Below are 23,874 nucleotides of genomic sequence, written 5' to 3' on the forward strand. Positions count from 1 at the left end.
AAGACACTTGTCAAAATAATCACCCAAAGACTGAAAAAGCTAATAAATTTAGAAAATGATATGGAACCCATAGAGTCAGCAGGAACAGAGGAACTATTACAATATGCAAATCAAAATGACTGGTATAAATGGGCCGGATATACAGCTAAGCAAGCAAAAATGACAAACTGTGTAATGTGCTCAGCCCACTCCATTGAAAAAATTTGTAGTAGTCCCAAATCAGTATGATTATAAGCATTAGCGCTGAGTATTATGCCAAAAAATTGTGGTAAAACAGGGAGAACAGTGTACTGCCCAGCAGAATGTTTGGCATTCTTGGGTCATCCGAATATGATAAATATTATAAGATGATAGGGTGGGGAGATGAAGGCAGAAAATTAGACAAATACGTGTGGATAATGAGAAAAAAGAAAGCACATTATCATATAAAATAAATCGTCAACTGGAGTATGAATGCTTTAACAAAACTAAAGGAAAAATGAATGTAGGACAATTTAAGGGCAATTGTGCAGTAATATGGCATTTAGATGATGAAATGTTTTTTAATAATAATGTGATTAGGTTTAGATTTAGATTGCTGTATATACATACATACCAAATAATACATCCCCAGAAGGAACTTTTACCCAGGCGATGAGGAAACTGCATGACCTGAGAAAGGAAGTTAAATCTAATGTAGGGAGAGATCAGCGGTTTGGGCAATGGTTTGATGATCTTTTTGGTTCATGGAAGTTGGGGCTAATGAAAATAGGTATAATAGTAGTTATGGGACTGACCCTACTTGCATTATTATTATGTTGTATTATACCCATTCTGAGATCAATTATGACTAGAACGGAGGCTAAGCAAATGGTAGCCGTATCAATGATGACAACGCAAACAAGTGTAGCAACCAGACAATATACCATTGGGCCAGGATTGGATGAACTTGATGAGATTTACTGAGAAGCAATCAAGAAAATAACAATGTAAGGGGAATTTTATTTTTGAACACTTTTCTCATGTTTTTGATAGTAAGGGAGACAGCAAGACTATTGTACTTTCATTTTACATAACAAAATAGGTAGCATCTCAAGAAAGGAGTTAGAGGGTGTTTTCTTTGTTATTTTTGACATATTCCCCTATTATCAATGTAACCAATTACTTATTACTTATTGGTGAAGTATATCTTTAGTACACTGTATCTAACCAAATACAAGGAGCATTTTTGATGATTATGGTTCCATATAATGTATATGTGAAGTTATTGCCAAGAGAAGACATATAAGAGCTATATTTGAAGACAGGAGCGACGAGCACCTCAGTGCTTGGCTGCAAGAGCAAATAGACTCAACTGGTGGTTTAAAAACCCGCTGTCTGCTCCAACACACCACCAGATAGAGCTCCAGGCTACCGGAATTGTCTGTGAGTTCCTCTGGCAACGAAGGATAAATATTACTATGTTACTTTTAATAGTGTTTTGTTAAAGCATATATATATATATCTTCTACTCAATGGATAATCAATTGTACTCTACATCACGCAAGGATTCACATTTGCATGCACATGCTTATTACAAATGAGTTGATTTTTGTCACCCACCCCCAGGCAAAGCGCTAGCTAGAGGACTGGGATCTTTTACTCCTTCCTAGTTAAGTGTGGAGGGAGAGGTTTGGTCCCAAGTTCTGCAGAGTGCAGCCCCATAAAAATGGCATTGGATAGTGGACTGAGTGGCCTACTTTGGCTACATGATGAAATGGGACAGGCTAGCTTGTGTGACTGCACTCTGGTTTGAGGGAAATAGAGTGTGAGACTTTTTTAAGTCTCAGAGGTGGGAATATATAGTATATTTTTCAATATTCTAGTATGTTTCTTATATATCAAAATACTTATATGAGTTTCCTGGCCTTTGTGTGACCCAGGAGAGAGCATATGAGGTTACTAAAATTGTTGTTGCTGCAGAGGCCACAAAGAGCACCCAGCTGTAACAAAATAATGAGACTAAGGACCTTGAAGATAGACTAAAGCCAAGTTTCTACCAGTAAAAAGATATCAAAAGGCTCTGTGAGATAATGGTGGCAAATAGTATCCATTGGTTACAAAAATAACAAAGGGGCACAGAAATGAGGTAATGCCAGATAACAAACTGTATAGAAGAGGAGGTTTTGGACTAAGACAGTCAGAACGGACAGCTGGCCGGTCTCATGTTTGTTGGTGTTCAATAAACTACAACTTTGGCATCTGGAACTCAAGACTCCGAGAGTTTTCTTACAACTTAGAGAGATTCATCGCGATATTCCACGACATATGACTGTTCTAGGCTTGGGAAACACAGTTTTGAAATGTCCTGATAATTCCAGGCTTTCCATGATACAATCTTGAATGCAATAAAAGACATATTTTCAACCATGCCCAAGTTAGACTTGTTTTTACAAAGCAAAAATGTAATTGGAATTCAGGAATAATCAAACTTTTTTTTCATTCACACAGATAACTGTTAGTAGTTAACTGGTTAAGATTCTATAATCTTGATTTTAATGTTCCATTTTCAAATTCTCAATGCATCAGCACCTTTCAACAGTGAAAAAAATGTAACAAAAATTAAACTGAAAGGAGAAATTACAATAATAGACATTTCTATAAGTATATTTCTATTTTTTAAATGAGTCAATTGGGTACTTGAAACTCTTCCCACTTCCTGAGTGAGTGTAACTCTATACACATTATGAACAGTTGCTAGGTTTTTCTTTAATATGGACTCTTTGGTGCATCTTGAAGTTGCCGACTCCTGAAAAGGCATCGCCACACTCGGGGCACACATGAGTTTTCCCACTAGTATGAATTTTCTGGTGCTCGTTAAAACGGTGCGGGCATGAAAAACTCTCTCCACAAAAAGAACACAATTGAGGGTCCTTGTGAATTTTCAGGTGTGTCTTCAGGTCTGATTCCAAGATAAAACTTTCATCACACTGATCACAGTTAAATGACTTTGCTCCAGTGTGCACAGACTGAATATGACGTCGAAGATTATTTAAATATTTGAATCTCTGTCCACACAGATTGCATATGAAAGGCCTCTCTCCAGTGTGAACTCTCATGTGAGATTTAAGGTTTGCTTTCCGAGGAAAACTCTTTTCACACTGAGTGCATGTGAAAGGCCTCTCTCCAGAGTGAATTTTTTTGTGGCTATAAAGGCTTCCTATTCGTCTGAAACTCTTTCCACACAGAGAGCAAGTGTAAGGCTTTACACCAGTGTGAATTCTCATGTGGGCATTAAGGCTTGTCTTTTGTCTGAAACTCTTCCCACACTGAGGACATGTGAAAGGATTCTCTCCAGTGTGTATTCTTATGTGTTCCTTTAGGGTTATCCTACGTGTGAAACTCTTTCCACAATCAGGGCAGATTAAAGAATCTGTGGCTTGAGTTGTTTGTTGTGAGGAATTATTTTCAGTCTGTGAGCAACTAAATGATTTTTCCTTAGTTATAGATGTATGAGAATCCTGATGCTTCTCCTCAACTTCTTTCTGTTCTTGACTTTCCACTTTCACTTCAACAAGGCCTAAAACAAACATAATAAATGGTAAAGAAAATCAATAAAAAAAGGCAAAAGATTTGAAAGAAAAGCATATGTTAGATAAAGGTCTTGTTAACACATGGTTGTGTCCCATCACCAATATTATTTTCCCTCTGTCGATGAATTCATGACCCGTAAGCCCAATTTTCATCTTTATAAATAAAATTATGATATGGCATTGGTGGGCTTCAACAAGCACAATGGAGAAGACTTGGATCAATATTCAACGAAGCAAATATTTTAGAGAAACGGTGCAATGACATGTATTTGAGTTAAATATAAATAAAACCAAAGGATTGATGATCAGCAATAATAAACATCTAGGTTACGGATGTAACCTCCGTTCCCTGATGGAGGGAATGAGACGTTGTGTCGAAGAAGCGACACTAGGTGTCTCTCTTGAGCACCGAATATACCTCTGAACTATGAAAAAAGGCCAATGAGAAGTTGGCAGACAGAATTTGCATGTCCCACCCCAGGACATATGGTATAAAGGCGGGGAAATGCATCTGTTTCATTCAGGATTTTTTTGAGGAGCCGGAAGTGGTCCGGCCACAACAGTGGCCCAGCTCAGCGACATGGCCGGGAAGACACAACGTCTCATTCCCTCCATCAGGGAACGGAGGTTACATCTTGGATTTACAGTGGATGTGCGAGTAAGTTTTAATTAAAAACGTAAACATTTTCTGGTAATGATTGCATTACAATAAAATAACGAATGATTTTCACGACATGCAGTTTCGTTAACGGTTCTTGAACATGCATTATTTCGGTGATGTGGACAGAAAACCACACTAAAATATTCAGGACAGCGTTGAACGTTTTTTGTTTTAAAAAGTAAATTATTTGAAAAAATATTTTAAATGGACTATCTGGCAATTAAATATTTCATAAATAAGAAAAACAAAACAATTCTTACAAATGCAGTTAACTTTTAAACCTGTATTTGTCTCATATGTCTGTAAAATACACTTGTAAATTGCAATAAAAAATAAATAAATTGGCCGCTAAGAAATCTGACTGGCAGGTAAATGTTTTTCTTGGCTGGTGGGCTAAAAAGTAAATTTCGGACCCTATTTGGCGACTTCCCAGCTGCTAGGTTTTGTAATTTGCTGATATTGTCGACCACCAAAGACAATGAGTTTCATTGATGCTACACAGGTAGTACTTGAAGGAATAGCTCACCCAAAAATGAAAAGATGATAGGTGTGGGTGAGAAACAGATCAATATTTAAGTCCTTTTTTTACTACAAATCTAACTTTCAAACAGCCCTCCTAAGCGCTCTTCTCTTATTCTTTTGTTTTTGGCGATTCACATTCTTCATGCATATCGCCACCTACTGAAGAGAGAGGAAAATTTACATTAAAAAAAAGACTTAAATATTTATCTGTTTTTCACCCACATCTATTATATCTTTTTGAAGATATGGATTAAACCACTGGAGTCGCCACCAAAGTCACCAGAACTGAATGCTTTGGTGCATAAAATTGCTGTCTGGGATGCATCAGGACGAATTAGCGTTTGCACCTCAAATGTGATGTGCTCACATGTGTTTTGATCCTCAAATCACACTTCAGCAGTCATTAATGAAGACTCAAGAATGGACACAAACCTATTTGTTCCTCAGTTTCTTCATCTTTCACTCTGTGTGGTTCTGGATAACCCATGTCCTCTCGCTCCTCTTTAATAAAATCCATCTTTGCAGTAGTATGTCAGAAATTGTTGACACACTTGAAGTTTGTCCTGCTCTTCTGGAAACTCTTCTTCAATTCAAAGATGACAGGAATATTCAGAGCATTTATTGCTGAATTGATTTGGGAGTGGATTCACGATCACTGTGTGGTAGTGATGACCAGACCTGCCAACATTCAAAATAAATGTCAGAAATTAAGCTTATCTGCTTTACTTTATACATTTCTATATTTATCAACACATTTACTTATTTTTATCCTTTACTGTAATTTTAGACTTGCATTTCTAAACATACTTTGACAGCCCACTCATTATTGCATGATGAAGAAATTACGAATCACAAATAAATAAAAGTAACAATAAAATGCGCTTTACAAACACATTTACTACTGTCAGCACTTCATAAATCACCTCAAAATTATTTCAATAACATTACCATGTTGTCGGAACATATTTGTAAAGCTTTGCAGCACTTTTGAACGTTTTGTATCGATTTAATCACATTAAAATCTCAAGACAAATCTGAAACAGACCTATGAATCGCGGCGCGGCTTTATGACGTCACAACAAAACAGCGGTTCGAAAATTCGAAATAACAGTCCTTTACACTGCCTATTTCTTAAATCACACAATGCATAGTGAACACATAAAACATTGTACAAAATATAGAATGGAATCTGGGAGATACAAATATTAAATGTAACCTAATATAGTATTTTTACAATTAATAAAAAAATGTAAAGGTATTTGATGACCTGGAATTTTATCATTTTTCCAAACATACCTAGATTTTAAGAACATGTTTTATTCTAAAGGACCAACTTTATCAATATGTCTCAGTTTCAGTGGACAATTCTGAGTAGAAAATGGAAATATATCTTTCACTAGTGTGCCCCCTGTTAGTCGGTTTAATACAAAAATTTTGGCTTCAGTAAAATACCAACAATGGTACATCTGTATAGACACTAAACTGAATAAACAGTCTCAGCTTTCTATTGAAATTACACAGTAAAGCGTGTTGCATGTCTTTTTAAAGATAACACTTAAACACTTTTGTTTTTTATATGATATGTAACTACTGCAACAAGTATTGTTTAAAATATATAATGGATAATGCACTTTAAAGGGTTAGTTAACCAAAAATGACAATTTTCTCATCATTTACTCACCCTCATGCAATCCTAGATGTGTTTGACATTCTTTATTCAGCAGAACACAAAGAAATATTTTTAAAGAATATCTCAGCTCTGTAGGTCCATACAATGCAAGTGAATGGTGATCAGACCTTCAGTTCGGTGAATTTATTATCCACAATGTGTAAATGTGTCTTTGGCTTCACCATATACAATAAAAACACCACCAAATCACATAAAACAGCATATATAATCCATTAAAAGTATACCCTCTTAAGGCATATTCAAATACCTACTCACATATTTATTCAAATACGTGTTTAATAATATGATTGCAGTTGGCACAAATTACATCTGATACACATTCTTGATAGCCCGTGGTTGCCTAAAACACCTCCCTGAGGGTAATAACTGAAAGTGACTGTGTAGAGGATGGGTAAGACACTGCCTTGTAACCATCTGCTATATTGCCAAAACATTTGTCCAGGGTATGCGTGGATTGGGTCGGACAATCCACATTCTGATGAAGGGTTGGCAGGTGACATGACAGATCACAGGAATTTAACATCCCCAAGGATTAAATTCGGTTGAAATGAGGAACGAGCAAGTTAAGTCTGTTATTTTGTTCCCGCTTTCACATTGTCTAGTCTGGGAACATATATTCAAATAATAGTAAATGTCCAAATTCCTTTGGTAGATAAATATGGAATGATATTAATCTCATTATTATTAATGAATGCACACACAATTATTCATGTACTAGATACATTTTGTGAATGTATTTTACTAACCACAAACAAATGCCATTTGATTTGAATCTGTGGAATTCGGGATTGAATGATTGTGCAGCGATTTGTACAAATACAGACATGTTTGCAAATAAACATGGTCTGTTCTACATTAATAAATCAAAAATTGCTCATGCAAAAATGAATCCGTGCATTTGTGGATCAGAAGACACGCGTGCATTTATTGACATCTTGTTCGAATCGATCGTGTTCGGTTCATTTGGATTTTGAGACTTCCTTTTCGCAGTTTACAGCATTCCACCCACACATCACACACACACACACACACACACACACACACACACACACACACACACACACACACACACACACACACACACACACACACACACACACACAACTAACGAACAAGCCAGTGCTATTCATTAACGTGAACACGATTCGTAAATGTGTGTCACTATACAATGAAACAAATGTTTTTCAACCGGTGTCTGTAGAATTAAGAATTACATAAATGTGCAGCAATTTGTACAAATAAAGTCATGTTTGTGAGTATAAATGTTCTTCTTTGAATTAAAGTGTGACAATTTCCACGTGCAAAAAGGAATCCGTGCATTTGTGGATCAGGTGACACGCGTGCATTTATTGATTCCTTGTTCGAGTCGATCCTGTTCGGTTCATTTGGATTTTGAGACTTGTTTTCCGCACTTTCAGCATTGAGGATCCACACACAACTGAAAGGCAAGGCAGGCAGCTACCACTAGATGGCAGTCGCAGAGAATTACCGAGTTGGCCTGCCCTGGTTTGAGAACAGGTGATAATGGACAATGTTCGCATTCTCCCGAAGAACCTTTAAAACATGGTATCAGAAATAGGTATATCTCAGGTCTGTCCAAGATAGAAAATGCTGTGTTGGGACATTCCATTCCAAATACATTATCAAACATCTGTTTCATATTAACTTGGAGTGTAAGAGCCCCCTCCTCTCCTTATTTCTTTCTTTCTGTGTGTTTGTGTACTTAATATGAATGTCTATGGCATGGTCCATCAGGCCCTAGTAGAGAGTAGCTTTTTCATATAGGATTTAGGCTCTCAGGGTTTCGAAGAAGACCGACATATGGACTTATTATCTATGAGGTAATGTCTGTTTCTATTGGTTTAGAGAAGTGAACTCCCTCCAGTATTTACATATATATTTGTATGTTATTGAGGAGACAAGGAGCTTTTCTATTCTTTACTTTGCTTCCCAACGTTGGATGCTTTGTATTGATTTGATTCACGACTCAATAAAAGATGGAGAGAAAAAGGCACTGCTATCGTTTAGAAGACTCTTTATTTCTAACAATTGGGGGCTCGTCCAGGATTTCTCCAAACGGTAAGAATCTAATCTATTTACTTATAATGCGAGATCGATTCTTACTGTTTGATGAGAAATAACTTTAAAGTATATGAAGTTATGATAGTGCCGTATTGGGTTATTGAAAGACCGTATAGGTCACCAGAGACTGGTCAGCAGAGACTGGTGACTCCTCGTGTTTAATTAATGCGGGAAGGGTGATAAAGGACGTGATCAAGTTTATTTATCGTTAGTAGTGTATGGTCTCCTCGTATTTTTGATAAATGCGGGAAGGTTTCCCTCGTACTTCTAATGAAATACGGGAAGAACAAAGAAAGAGACTTGAATTCCCTCTTTTTTGTTAGGTGATTTCCCCGTAAGTTTTTGATAAACTGCGGGAAGAACGTAAAGAAGATCCGATCAATTTTCTTCGTTGTGTGATATCCTTTACTTTTGTAAGAAGGACTGTTGTGAGATATTTCATAAAAAATCTCCGTCGTTTTTTTTTGGGCTTTGTGAAGTGAATCAATGCACAGTTTATTATTTTTTTTCCCTTTTTCCTCTTTCTCTATTCCTCTTCGTTCTTTGCTTCCTTTGACTAAAATGCTTTACTAACAAATGACACTGCAGCATTTTTCTTCTTTGTTTTCTATTTGATTATTTGAATTTTGTTTATTTTGTGTAGAGGTATATATTTTTGTGGTCTCCGAAATGGGAAATAAAATAAATCCACCTTTATTTAATGAATCTCCGAAAGATTTTATGGACAGACATAATCAAGCCTTTTTTACGGAACCTTATCTATCAAATTTAGCTGGCTGGTCAGAGGACAAAACACAATTAGATGCATATCCCCGTCAAGGATCGTTTAAAGATAGAGACATGTCTGCAGCAAAAGATATGATTTTAGGAAACTGGGGTGATCCAGAATGGGACTTTGATTATATGAAACAATCCTATAAAACTTGGGAAATGATGCAAAAAGTACTGGGATCGCGGACCTGAGATAGATAAAGCGGCTGGAAAAAATAATAAAGATCGCAAATTTTCTACCCCGCGGGCTGATCTCAGAGCAGAGTCGGACAGAGTGGGGAGTGTCACTCAGTCAGTCTCACAGCCTGAAGAGAAAGACAAAACTTTCTCTCACACCGCTCCCCCTCCGAGTTATGAAAATTTTCAGTCACCATTAGTGTGTGAGCCTGTGAAAAATGAACTGCATCATGATTTGAAGACTGCGTCTCAATTTCCGTTCGTCGAAACTTCAGAATGATTTAAGGTTCATACGTTGCCTTTTGTTGATGTTATAGCTATCACCACGAATAATTTTTTAACGATGTCAATTGATGACCTTGACAAGCGTTTACGTGAGCGTTCCTCTGCTGGAGCTTTTGCTTCCTTCAAAGGAAAGACTCCGATCATGTTACAGGTTGATGCGGCTTACTGCCTGAGGGGAGAGGAAAAAAGCAGCAGCTTAATACAAACCAGATGTGTAAACGCTCACAGAAAACCCCCTCCTTCGTTTTCTCCTAGCCCCAGACAGAGTGGAACAGATTCAGAGAGATATCCAACTGAATGGAATCGCGCCTGACGGTGCGAGAGCAAAGAGTCTGAATTGTCACAACTTTCGATGCAATATCCAAATAAATCACATGTTTTGCCATTCCTTGAATTAAATGTTGACCATAAACCATACATATTTTTAATTGATAGCGGCACTTCGGTGTCCTCGTTATCTTCCGATGTGTACTCAGGCTCCATCACAGGAAAGAAAATTAATTCTGTAGGGATTAATAATGTTCCTGTGAAATGCGAATTGACGCCCGCCTTACCAATTACTTCTAAGGATGTACTGACATTGTTTAAAATGCATTCATTTGCAATCATACCGAATTCACCATTCTGCCTGTTAGGTAGAGACTTCATGCATAAACTTGGTATGAAATTGAATTTTGATTCTAACTCTTTGACACTTCTGTTTCCTTCAGTTTTTTCCATTACAACCGACACAGGAAATCCTCTTGTGGAAGATTCGTCTGCAACTGTGCTGATACCAGAAATTTCGGGAGTCAACCCTCAATTGTGGGCGGAACACAAGGATGACGTAGGGTTAATAGATATCCAGCCCTACAGGGCAAATTTGATACATAATAAGCCTGTGTTTCAGAAACAATACCCGCTTTCTAAGGATAAAGAGGAGGGGCTTAAACCTCTCGTTACTCAATTTTTGGAACAAGGCATTCTGGTGCGAACTCATTCACCTTATAATACACCAATCAATCCAATTAAGAAAGCTAATGGTACTTGGCGTTTAACACAAGACCTAAGAAAAATTTATGATTTGATCAAACCACTTGCTCCTATTGTACCAGAAGTTCAGGCGATAATTAATTCTATTCCTTCAGAACATAAATTTTATTCTGTTATTGATTTAAGCTCCGCATTTTTCAGTATTCCTGTTCATCCTGATACTCAGCCACTGTTTGCATTTTGTTTTCAGAATTGTCAATACAGTTGGACACGTCTCCCTCAAGGGTTCAGAGATTCTCCGGCTGTTTTCTCCGCTGTAGTGCACGACACACTGAAAGATGTCAAACTTCCTCCAGACACCTGCTTGCTCCAATATGCTGACGACATTCTTGTCACCGGTGCCTCTGAGGACATGTGTGCTGCTGCAACAAAGATTGTTTGCAATGTCCTGGCTGAAGCTGGTTTCAAGGCATCTAGAGACAAACTTCAGTGGGTGCAGAGAAAAGTCACTTACCTTGGACATGAACTGTCACAAGGCCAAGTTCGTCTGTCTGCGGACAGGATCAAAGCCATCGCTACATTTAAGTATCCATCCACACGGAAGCAAATGCAAAGCTTTCTGGGACTGGTCAATTACTGCCGCCTGTGGGTGCCTAATTGCTCCATGTATGACAAAATCCTGCGAGAAGCTACGCTGGGTGAAAAAGACGATATTACATGGACAAGTGAGATGAATCAAGCATTCAAACATTTGCAAGCATCACTCTTAAGGCCGCCTGCCCTTGGCCTACCCTGTTACACACAAGACTTTCATCTATACGTATACGAAAGTGGTGGCACAGCCGCAGCAATCCTGGCCCAAGAGCATGGGGGCACTTTCCGTCCAATAGCTTATTTATCTAAGACCCTTGATTCAGTGGCTATGTTTGCGTGCAGTGGCTGCTACAGCAATCATTATACAGGATGCTGAAAAGGTTGTTTTGTCACATCCTCTTATTGTACATGTTTCTCATCAGGTAGGAGCCATTATGCATAATATTTCGACTCAACACATGACTGCCCAACGCCGTTCCGGCTATGAGGTGAAGGGTGAGGGTCGAAATCCCTTGTCTCTTCAGATATATCAATACATATATATATATCCTTTTATATCAATATCTATCTATATTCTGTTGTAACTTCTTTAATAAAATGATGAATTAACTATATGCATGATCACATAATCAATTTTATTTTTCTTATGCATAACTGAAATATACTTTGAATCATATGTGTGTTGGAATGTTAACTAGTGTCTTTTAAGGAACATTCCAGAGAGTCTCTCTCTCTGTCCTGCCCGTAGTCTGAAGGTCCTTTGGGGATAAGCTTAGCTGTGATGAGAGGGGGCAGGGAGAATGTTAAACATATGTTCCAGATGTATTCTGTGGTTGATTTTTACCTGTCCATGACTAATTATATGATTTAAAATCCTATGTAATAGCACTTGAATAAGTAGAAGTGTAAATCTTCTCTTATTATCTCTTTAAGGGAAGGAATGCATGTTATTTCTTTCTTCTCCTTTGCCTGAGGGGTGAATATTTCTTCTCTCACTGTTTTGGTTAAAATGACCTGATAAATGTGTGCTCTGGTTCCCTTATGCGCAGAGAAACACTGTCGTTCGATCAGTGTTTCGGTGTGTGCGTTGACCTTCTACCTAGGTTTTGCACCCAGGGAGGCACACCAGGCCGACTTGAAGACGCTCACGATCATCTGCGAGGTCACTTCAGACGTAAATCTCGGGCCCCAGGACGACAATTGCGCTGATTAATGTTGATAGGGCATAGCAATCTATATGTTGTGACTATGTTCTTGTAGCCAATCAGGAGTGAAATAATAGAATGTACTCCTTGCAAATGGTATAATTGATGTAAAATTTTGTGTAAGGTATGAGTTAGCTTTCGATCTCCTCATGAGACTTTGCCGCTGGCTGTACCAATTTCACTGCAAACTATTCTTCGGTAAATTTTGGATTCTTTGATTGAACTTCTGACTCCTGGTGGTTTTCTTTCTCCATATCTGATCGGGTCATAACTGTTATACCCCTAACAGTTTGGTGGAGGATTTAGCGGGCAATCACTCCGTGGTGGCATCTCTGGCAAATCAGCAAACAAGGTAGGAAGCTTTTTTTTTAATTGTTAGGGCTGTCTGACTGGAAGAGATTTTGAAGGGGAGCGGGAGAGCTTCACTCCGACGAGGCGTGTGAAGAGTAATTAATTATACTATTGAGAGTATAAGAAGTCGCTGAGAGTGCTGTTTAAGTGGCAACAGCAAACAGCGCAAGTGAAGTCGCTGAGAGTGCTGTTTAAGTGGCAACAGCAAACAGCGCAAGTGAAACGTGCTCTGTGAGGGGGCCCAGGTGGGCATGGTTGAAGCACCACCCTGGCAGAGTGCGTCCCAGGACGAGAGGTCCAGTGGCACCGTAAACCTGCTCAGTCTCTTCCAACTCAGATAGGGGTACCCCGAGCTTAGTGAATCAGGCAGTTAGGGATTCAGATATTAGTTATAAAATAAAATAAAATACAATAGGGATTGTTTTACCAGGGATGCATCAGGAGCGGTCCCAAGTAAGTAAATAAATTGTGACCCTAATTGGTATGGATCAGTATATGTGACCAGGATGTTTGTGAAGAATACTTTGTGGTGAAATTGGTAGAAATCCAGTATTGTTGCTGCTATAGTTAATTTATCCACGTAAAATATTTGCTGCTAAAATCTTTTCGGTAGTGATTTTCAACTGTGACCAAGAAAAATGTCTGATAAAGGGAATTTTATGAGTAGTTCTGACCAAAACGAGGAGGGCACACGCTGTAAACAGCTCTGCTCTGACGAGCTCAAATCGAAGAAATGTGCATGAAATCAAAAAGTTAACCCTTAGCGGACTGGACAATGTTTATTCTTGGGCTGTTCATTTCTGAGAGGGAGCAGCTGTTGAATGGACATGTGTCAGATCATAACTCCTTTTATATCAAAGTGATGAGTAAGAATATTTAGATTATAAAAGGAGTGATCACTTTAAAGCGATTGAATTGTATTTGGGAAATCACATTTTCTGGACAAACAATAAAGCTTTGAGTGTATTGCGTTAAACTGAAGTCAAATAAGTTATTGAATTTTAAACCAAGGGTGTATTTAAGATAAGTGTTGTTATATTTAGGCTGCAGAACAAAAAAGACGCTGATAGGGCCAAATATTTATCCGTGTTTGCCTATTCATGGATTTGTAAACTGGGTGGTATACCCTTAAACCATGAAAAGGCAATTCCAAATATGATGGACGGATGGTCTAGGTTGATTGCCCAGCGTGATAGAGTGGCAAAAATTATTAGGCAGGAAGTCGGCTGTGATTTGTGTAGTTTGAGTAAGGGTTTTGAGGCTGTTTGTGAAAAAGCAGAAAGTGCTGTGAAAGATGAGACAGTTCTCCGTCCTCCCTTGGCCCCCACCTTCCCTTCTCAGACTGCTCAGGCAGCGGCTGCTTTCAGCGCTGTTGATCATACTGATAATCAGAACGATGGGCCATATGCTGAGGCGCGCAGATTGTTGAATGTGGCTGTTTCGCGCCCCCCACCTTATGACATTTCAGAGATTCCTGCCGTGCAAGCAAAGCAGATTAAGCAAAATCCGGGGGCCAGAAATCTTAACTTGTCCCCCAGAGAGATGTCTAAACCCATTGAGACGGCATTCGCCGCCCCAATCCGACATCAGGATGGGGGAGGATTGAATGCTGAGATGGGGGCTGGCTGTGAGGATGGTCAATGGGTCAGACTCACAGCTGCTGAGAAAAACAGTTTGCTTGCAGGGTTGGAACCGTTTAAGTTGTATAACCCAAACAAAATTCTATGGGACCGGCTAGAGGCCGTTGCTAGGCAACAGAATCTGGGGATGGCAGATATACAGTCTTTGGTTGAGGGTTTGGTTCCCCCCAGCAAATTAAGGGCGGTTCAGATTGCTCCTTTCCACCCCAGAGTCCCCACAGATTGGCCTGAGTTTTGTGAAGCTTACTCAGATTACAAGATACGCGTGAAAGATATTTTGGGTCGGGGGTCTTTTCCCTGGACCAGTGTAACACAGATTAAACAGAGGGCTGGCGAAAACCCCTTAGAATACATTGAGCGCTTTCGCATAGCCTATGAAACGTACTGTGCTGCAAACAACAACATAGAAGATCTTGATTCTGCCATAGTGATAGAATCCGCTACAGGCGGATTGAATAAACAATACCGAGACATGTTGTTGAATAGTGCCATTGACATTAGATATTGGGAGGATTTGCTTCGTTGGTGCTCTGTAAGCTGGAGCCGCTTGCAAACATGTGAGGATGATGTTAATGTGGGTAAAGTATCTGCTGTGTCAGTTGAAGTGGAAATGAGTCCCCGCCATAACATAACCTGCTATAATTGTGACGAAAGAGGTCATACCTCTAGGGATTGTACCAAGCCTGTTGACAGATGCAGGAATTGTAACAGAAAGGGCCACATTGCTAGACATTGTCGAAGTGGTAAACAAAAAAATCACAGAAATGAGAAGGAAGGTCTGAAAAATGATGTTTTTGTCAACAGTGATGCTCCGAAGTTTAACTCTCTGACTACAGCTGGACTCAAAAAGCTGAGACAGCTAATAGGTGACGAATAGGGGTCAGCGGCCTCCGGTTCATGTAATTATGCAGACACCCGCCCATTCATACATGCGTCGTTAGGAGGCCGGCAATGCCTTATTTTGATTGACACGGGCGCGACTGTATCAATTACAGATCTCGATCTTGAGATCACTTCTGAAACTTTGTATATAGAAGGTTTAAATGGCACAAATGTATTTCATAAATCTGTTCCTGTCCCTCTAACCCTTTCTAACTCTGAAACTGTATATTGGACTGAATTTTGGGTGGGAGAAAATACCGTGGGTACTTTAATCGGTGTTGACATTCTGAAAGAACTCGAGGCTGATGTTTTGCTTTCTCAAGATAAGCTAGTGCTTGGCTGCAATGAAACAATTCGCTTATCTCAGAGTAGCCCCCACCATGAGCAGAAATGTGCAGTGGCAGAATCTGTTAGTCTAGCTGAGACGCGCTCTGAGTGGAAGTTTATAATTTCCAAATTTCCTGATGTATGGGCCAAAGATAAATATGATTGTGGTTTAGCACAGATTCAGCCACTGAGCATCCCGGGCCCTTTGCATGAGGCTAAAAGACAATATCCTTTGAAAAATGAGGCTCGGGAGGGTGCTGAAACTGTTGTTGATGAATTATGCAAACTGGGAATTGTGATCCCCTGTGCTTCCCCCACTAACTCTCCTATGTGGCCTGTCAAAAAGCCAGATGGGAGCTGGCGTTTGACCATTGATTACACTTCTCTGAATGCAGTGTCTGAGAAAATGCACCCTCTGGTGGCCAACCCCGCAACTATCCTACATGAGATAGGATCTGAACATTGTCTTTTTACTGCTTTAGACATTTCTAACGGTTTTTGGACTTGTTCCCTAGCCAAGGAGGACCAAGGCAGATTTGCTTTCACCAGCAGGGGTCGCCAATGGACATGGAGTCGTTTGCCACAAGGTTTCTGCAACTCACCCACACTGTTTCACCAGGCACTAGCATCCTTCATCGATCCGGTAAGAAAACAAATTGAGTGTGACGGATCTGTTGTCCTACAATATGTGGATGACATTTTAATTGCTAGTCCAACCAAGTTCAAACATTTGACTGCTGTACAGACTGTTTTGAATGCCCTCCAAAACGGGGGATTCAAAGTTAACTTGAAGGCACAGCTAGCACTGCCTGAAGTGACTTATTTGGGGCAAATTGTGGGTGTGCACGGCAGACGCATCACTCCTGAACGAGTTAAAGCTATCATTGAACTTCCAAAACCAAACACGGTTACTGGTCTAAGGCAAGTAATGGGTCTTTTGAATTACTGTCGCCAGTATGTTTCTGAATACACTGAACTTTCTAAACCACTCACAGAGGCGCTGAAAGGAGGAAAACCTGGATCGGAGCTGATCGACTGGACTGAGGAGATGGAGGAGGCGTTTGTGAGTATCAAAGAAACTCTTGCTTCCTCCCCAGCATTACGTCATGCCGATGCCAGCAGGCCGTTCCATCTATGGACATGGGTGGGAACTCGATCCTATTCAGCGGCCCTGGGTCAAAGGGTTCCAGGAAGAAACTCCTATGGGATGGTAGGCTATTACTCAGCTCCTATTCCTGTTTCAATGGCAGGACAGCATCCGTGCCTGTTGATATGCGACTGTGCAGAATGGGCCGTAAAGATTACAGAGGACATTGTGACTCATCAGAAGGTGATACTGCACACTAGACACCAGATTCTGAAACTGTTAACAAACACTCGTTTAGGCTCTATCTCTAATCAAAGACGAGCTAAATGGGAGGCCACTCTCGAGTAAAAATGTGGATATAAATATTGACATTGAAACTGCTATCAACCCTGCCTCCTTACTTCCAGAAGAAGGAACTGCACACAACTGTGCCCGACTGATCGAGACGGACAGTCAGAGCCCTCTTCAATCTGAACCACTTTCCGATGCCATGAAGCTGTTCGTGGATGGTTCCAGCTTTCATGAACAGGGAAAATGCTTCACTGGCTGGGCTGTTGTAAATGAACATGGTGAAACTGTTGAATGTGGTTCTCTTTCAGGAGGAGGGGCTCAAGTGGCCGAGCTGGTCGCATTGACACGAGCATTGCAGTATGGCCAGGGGAAACGAGTCAATGTTTACACTGACAGCCGTTATGCATATGGTGCTGTTCATGACTTCGGCCCTGTGTGGAGACGCAGAGGATTTCTAACCACTGCCGGTCTGCCGATCTCTCATCAACAGCAGGTAAAAGAACTTATGAATGCCTGTGATCTTCCTGCAACAGGAGCAGTTATCAAAGTCACTGGACATGCAACGGACAATTCTCCTGAGGCCACAGGAAACCGAGCTGCTGACACAGCTGCCAGAGAGGCTGCAACACGGACTGAGACTTGTGTGAGTGTTATGGCTCTTGCTCCTCAGGAGAGTGAGACCCCCAGAGACATTTTTAAACTCTATGATGAGGATGACCCTGAAGAGATAGAACAATGGACAAAATTAGGAGCTCAGAAAAATGCAGAAGGACTGTGGAAATTTCATGAGCGTTTTGTTTGTCCTGTTTCTGCTAGAACTGAACTAATGTCTTTGTATCATGGTTTGGCACATGCAGGTCCTGAAAAACTACATGCAATGATTTCCAAAACCTGGTGGTGGCCACGACTGAGGGCTTCTTGCAATGATTTTTGTAAGAGATGTCTAGTATGCCTTAAGGTTAATTCTTCTTCTAAGCTGAAAATTCCCTTAGGACATGCCCCTCGACCTCAAGGGCCATGGACACACCTCCAAATTGATTTCATAGGTCCACTGCCCCTAGTGGAGGTTTTACATACATTCTAATGATTGTTGATCTGTTTTCCAGATGGGTTGAGGCATTTCCACTGAGAAACTGCACCGCAGATGCAACCGCCAAGATTATGTTGAATGAAGTTTTCCCAAGATGGGGTTTGCCCTTACAAATTGATACAGATCAGGGTACACATTTTACTGGGAAGGTGATGAAAAATGTCATGAAGTTGATGGGGGTGAGGCAACACTTTCACATTCCATTTAGGCCCCAATCTAGCGGATCTATTGAACGCACTAATCGTACGCTTAAAACTTCATTGAGAAAGAGATTGTTGGAGTGGGGGAAAGGGTGGCATGCGGCTGTCCCAGCGATTTTGTTAAGCATGAGAGCCAGCCCTAACAAGACTACCCAGCTCAGCCCTTTTGAGGTAATGACAGGTCGCTACATGCGGCTGCCCTGGGATGCTCCCTTGCAACATGAGGGACCATCCGGGCCTTTGAAAGACGCTTTCCAAAATTATCTGAAAGCTTTGGATGACAGTCTGCGAGACACACGGGTTAGTGTTAGCACACGACAAGCAGATCGAGATAATTTTGAGCAAAAAGACATGCCTGCTTTGCCTGAAATAGGTGACAATGTAATGCTACGGCGGGAGATAGTTTCTCCCTTAGGTCCGAAATTTGATGGGCCTTATCAGGTGGTATTGACCACTAACACCTCTGTTCTACTGGACAGGGGTGTTTTGGGTACAGTATGGAGACATTGGTCACAGGTGAAACCACTTGAATAGTGTAACAACTTACTACCACGGGATCATTAAATGTCTGTCGTGTATGTTAAAATTCTAGAATTCTAGAACAAATGTTTTATCATTACAGATGGCTGAATCCGACGACATACTGAAGCTGCTAATTCTTCAAGAAGAAGTGCGTAGTGAGAGACGACTGAAAGTGAAACGAGCTTTCATCCGATTGGTACTTCCGCTCTCGTTGGTATTTTTAATTCTGATCGCTTTATCATTTTTGATGTGGATTCAAATTTCCAATTTGGACAGGGAGATTCCATGCGTTTTCAACTCATTGAGATTGTGAGGAGATCGATAACCGTCCATCATGGGTACAATACCCATGTCTAAATTCAACTGAGGGTCTAAATTTAATTCCGACTATGTACCAAAAGGTAAATGATCGTTGTTATCGTCTGGACGGAAATGAGACAGTGACCTATTGGCTTGGTCACTCCCCAAATTATCCCGATACTACCCTCATTATGCAAAAAGGTCGGTGGATGGGGAGTGGGTGTCCTCTGTCTGTGTGTGTGGATGTGTGTTCGTTTCTGTTTTTCTTATGTATGCAGGTCTGCTTGCAGTAACTTGAACCCTTCCGAGGAGGAGAACCGACTGAGAAAACTGACGACACGCTTGGAAGGGAAACTTAAGAAGGATAACATCAATGCCCTGTTGTGAGTGGAAGGGGGGAGAGCCTTTGCGTGGGGACTGGGAATTTTTAGTATCCAGCATGTCCGCAATGAGGCGAAGAGACAAGCGTGACCCATCAGGGAAGCATGCGTTACCACTCCACCTTCCGTAGTGACCTCACTTGGTAGACCAGACGTGGCGGTATTGGACCCCACATTGGTCTAAAACGGGGGACTGAAGGGTGAGGGTCGAAATCCCTTGTCTCTTCAGATATATCAATACATATATATATATATATATCCTTTTATATCAATATCTATCTATATTCTGTTGCTTAACTTCTTTAATAAAATGATGAATTAACTATATGCATGATCACATAATCAATTTTATTTTTCTTATGCATAACTGAAATATACTTTGAATCATATGTGTGTTGGAATGTTAACTAGTGTCTTTTAAGGAACATTCCAGAGAGTCTCTCTCTCTGTCCTGCCCGTAGTCTGAAGGTCCTTTGGGGATAAGCTTAGCTGTGATGAGAGGGGGCAGGGAGAATGTTAAACATATGTTCCAGATGTATTCTGTGGTTGATTTTTACCTGTCCATGACTAATTATATGATTTAAAATCCTATGTAATAGCACTTGAATAAGTAGAAGTGTAAATCTTCTCTTATTATCTCTTTAAGGGAAGGAATGCATGTTATTTCTTTCTTCTCCTTTGCCTGAGGGGTGAATATTTCTTCTCTCACTGTTTTGGTTAAAATGACCTGATAAATGTGTGCTCTGGTTCCCTTGTGCGCAGAGAAACACTGTCGTTCGTCAGTGTTTCGTGTGTGCGTTTGACCTTCTACCTAGGTTTTGCACCCAGGGAGGCACACCAGGCCGACTTGAAGACGCCCGCGATCATCTGCGAGGTCACTTCAGACGTAAATCTCGGGCCCCAGGACGACAATTGCGCTGATTAATGTTGATAGGGCATAGCAATCTATATGTTGTGACTATGTTCTTGTAGCCAATCAGGAGTGAAATAATAGAATGTACTCCTTGCAAATGGTATAATTGATGTAAAATTTTGTGTAAGGTATGAGTTAGCTTTCGATCTCCTCGTGAGACTTTGCTGCTGGCTGTACCAATTTCACTGCAAACTATTCTTCAGTAAATTTTGGATTCTTTGATTGAACTTCTGACTCCTGGTGGTTTTCTTTCTAAATATCTGATCGGGTCATAACTGTTATACCCCTAACAGAGGCTATATTCTTAGCTACTGCTAATGTAACGTTGAAAGTAACTTCTGTTATTCATGGCCCTACTGTACATTTGCATAGGTTGCTGACACAAGGTGAATTTGAGAGCGACGACCACGACAGCCTGAACAGGATCCAAATTTCGACTGCTTGCAGGCCAGACGTTTCCACGTCTGTCCTGGAGGAGGGAATCCATTGGTATATTGATGGATCCTGCTTTAAGCCAAAGGACAGTACATATTTGTGTGGTTATGCTATTGTTGAATTGCCTAATAAAGTAATTGAAGCGTATTCACTGCCACATAAATCAGCACAAGTCGCAGAACTGATTGCTTTAACAAGAGCTTGTCAATTGGCAAAAGGCCAGTGTATCAACATATATACTGACTCCAAATATGCGTATGGCGTAGTCCATGATATTGCTAAATTGTGGGAGGAAAGAAATTTCAAAACCTCCGAAGGAAAACCAATTTCGCATCACAACATTGTGGCCGAGCTGATTAGTGCAGCACAGCAACCATTGAAGCTTGCTGTAATTAAAGTAGCTGGTCATAAAACAGGTGAATCTGACGAGGCCAAAGGTAACAGATTTGCGGACGAAGTAGCGAAATGGGCAGCAAAAGAAGCAATACGTAGTCCGCATGTAAATCAACAAAACAATGAAGTGCCGATGATGAATTCATCGTTGATTAATGATTTGGATGTTAAAATCTTACAAGCGAATCCTACTCAACATGATTTGACTCATTGGGCAGCCAATGAAGTAAAACCAGATCAAGTTGGTATTTTAAGAGATAAACAAGGTAGAATCGCGCTACCAGCATCTACTGTTGTAATGCTGTGTAGGCATTATCACGGTGTATCACACGTGTCAAAAGAGAAAGTGATACAAAATTTGAATTAATCATACTGCATTGCGAACGTTCGAAGAAATACTTTGTTGATATTGGATGCTTGCCTGGTGTGTGCGCAAACAAACAGGCACAAGGCAATCAGCCATGATGCTTTACCGCATCCTGAACTTCCTTTCCAATATTTACAGATCGATTTGACACACATGCCTCCATGTGGAAATCACAAGTATTTGCTCGTGATTATTGATCGATTTACTAAGTGGCCTGAGGTTTTTTCCGTGTGGAAAAGAAGACGCAAAGACAGTAGTGAAGGTTCTTGCTAAAGAAATTATACCGCGTTTCGGTATTCCAACTGTTATAGCAAGCGACAATGGAACTCCATTTGCTTCTAAAGTAACACAATTATTAGCTAAAGAACTCAGGATTAATTGGCATTTTCATATCCCGTATCATCCTCAATCTTTGTCAAACGTGGAACGTTTGAACAAAATGATAAAAGAACGTCTTAATAAAGCGTGTTTAGATACGGGCAGAAATTGGGTTGATTTATTGCCTGCCGTACTGACTGAAATGAGAATGTCTCCGTCAGCCACTACAAAATGTCTTCCTTTGAAATTCTCATGGGTAGACCTTTCCCGACCCCTTGGGTCAGAGGTCGCGCTGGCAATCTTTCCACAGGTGACACGGAGGTGATCATCGCGGATTATGTGGATTCCCTCATTAAAATATTAAATGACATAAATGATGATATCTCTCTCCCTCTGCCTGCAGAAAGTTCTACTCATTTGTTCCGAATCAGCAGGTTCTGTTGAAGTATCTGAAACCAACGAAGTTAGGTGAACCAAAGTGGGCCCAACTACTGTACTGCCGGTGACCCGAACGGAGGTGCTGACTGATCTTCAACCACAGTGGATCCACGCAAGCCACGTGAAGCTTGCTCCAGAGGAAGGCCTTACTGATTCAAGGTGAACGGTGAAAGCACTGGAGGAGCTGAACACGCAGCGCCAGTGCCCAACCGGGATCTTTGAATTAGGAGGACCTGAGGAGGAACCTGGAACAATCAACATGAAAACATTCCTACTGACACTCTGCATATGGCAGGTGTTCGTGCTTGCATATGCCTGTTCAGTATCAAAACAACAGCAAGGAGTCACAAGAGTAATTCCAATAACTAGAAATAATGTATGATGGTTTATGTTTTATGGTAATGTTAAAGAAAGATGTTTTTGTTACGAGGGTATGGGTAAACACCCAGAAACGAAGGTACATAGAATGTGATGCCTCAAGTGACCCTGAAGTATATCTAGACAGTGTTGGACAGCCAAGAGGTATTAAATGTTTGGATTAATTCTTGGCTAAAGATGGAGGAGAAATATGTAAAATATTTGGTGACAAATGCTATACATACATCCTGGGTTACATTGATGATGATGGTGAATTCATGAAGGTATGAAAGGAAAGGGATAAGTTGAATAAAGAATTAGCTGATAACGTCAGGGAATATGGGGACATTTTTCAATGTGTTTGGGTGGTTCGCACCCTGGATGTCTTCCATTATATCGATTGCTATATGCATTCTACTTATGTTATTATTTGGCCTATGTTTGTTACAATTACTAATGCAAAAGAGTGACTGTTATGTTTGTACATATATACTCTAAAATGATGAAGATGGTCATATCATAGATGGTATAAATAATATGACAAAAATTGTTGATGAATTACAGAGAAGACAAATGAATGATAGATTATGGGTTTGGAGATTGGATTACAAGTTAGCAAACAGAACTATCAAGTACTAATGATTTTGAAAGAAATGTTTGATTGAAATATGTTTCATGTATTATTCTGTAATAATGGACATACTGAGAATCATGTAATGTGATAATTATGTTATATTATAACTGTCATTATCAAAGGGGCCACTGTCAGAAATAGGTATATCTCAGGTCTGTCCAAGATAGAAAATGCTGTGTTGGGACATTCCATTCCAAATACATTATCAAACATCTGTTTCATATTAACTTGGAGTGTAAGAGCCCCCTCCTCTCCTTATTTCTTTCATTCTGTGTGTTTGTGTACTTTATATGAATGTCTATGGCATGGTCCATCAGGCCCTAGTAGAGAGTAGCTTTTTCATATAGGATTTAGGCTCTCAGGGTTTCGAAGGAGACTGACATATGGACTTATTATCTATGAGGTAATGTCTGTTTCTATTGGTTTAGAGAAGTGAACT

At 40.2% G+C, this 23,874-nt stretch overlaps 2 protein-coding genes across 2 annotated transcripts in view; both read right to left on the reverse strand.

Annotated features, from left to right (window-relative positions):
• LOC127644548 (gastrula zinc finger protein XlCGF26.1-like) overlaps positions 1-5,790 on the reverse strand; it is a 91,263-nt gene extending 85,473 nt beyond the window's left edge. The window contains exons 1-2 of the mRNA XM_052127753.1: positions 5,683-5,790; positions 5,167-5,412 (exon numbers count right to left, since the gene is read on the reverse strand). Of these exons, the coding sequence (XP_051983713.1) occupies positions 5,167-5,251 (85 nt within the window). The 5' untranslated portion in view covers positions 5,252-5,412; positions 5,683-5,790. The remainder of the gene's footprint in view (positions 1-5,166; positions 5,413-5,682) is intronic.
• The window catches only part of LOC127644559 (gastrula zinc finger protein XlCGF7.1-like), a 120,009-nt gene that overhangs the window by 44,831 nt on the left and 51,304 nt on the right, over positions 1-23,874 (reverse strand). The gene's annotated exons all lie outside the window — the stretch shown is intronic.

The sequence above is a fragment of the Xyrauchen texanus genome, chromosome 6 (assembly GCF_025860055.1).
Source record: "Xyrauchen texanus isolate HMW12.3.18 chromosome 6, RBS_HiC_50CHRs, whole genome shotgun sequence".
Classification (NCBI taxonomy): Eukaryota; Metazoa; Chordata; class Actinopteri; order Cypriniformes; family Catostomidae; genus Xyrauchen; species Xyrauchen texanus.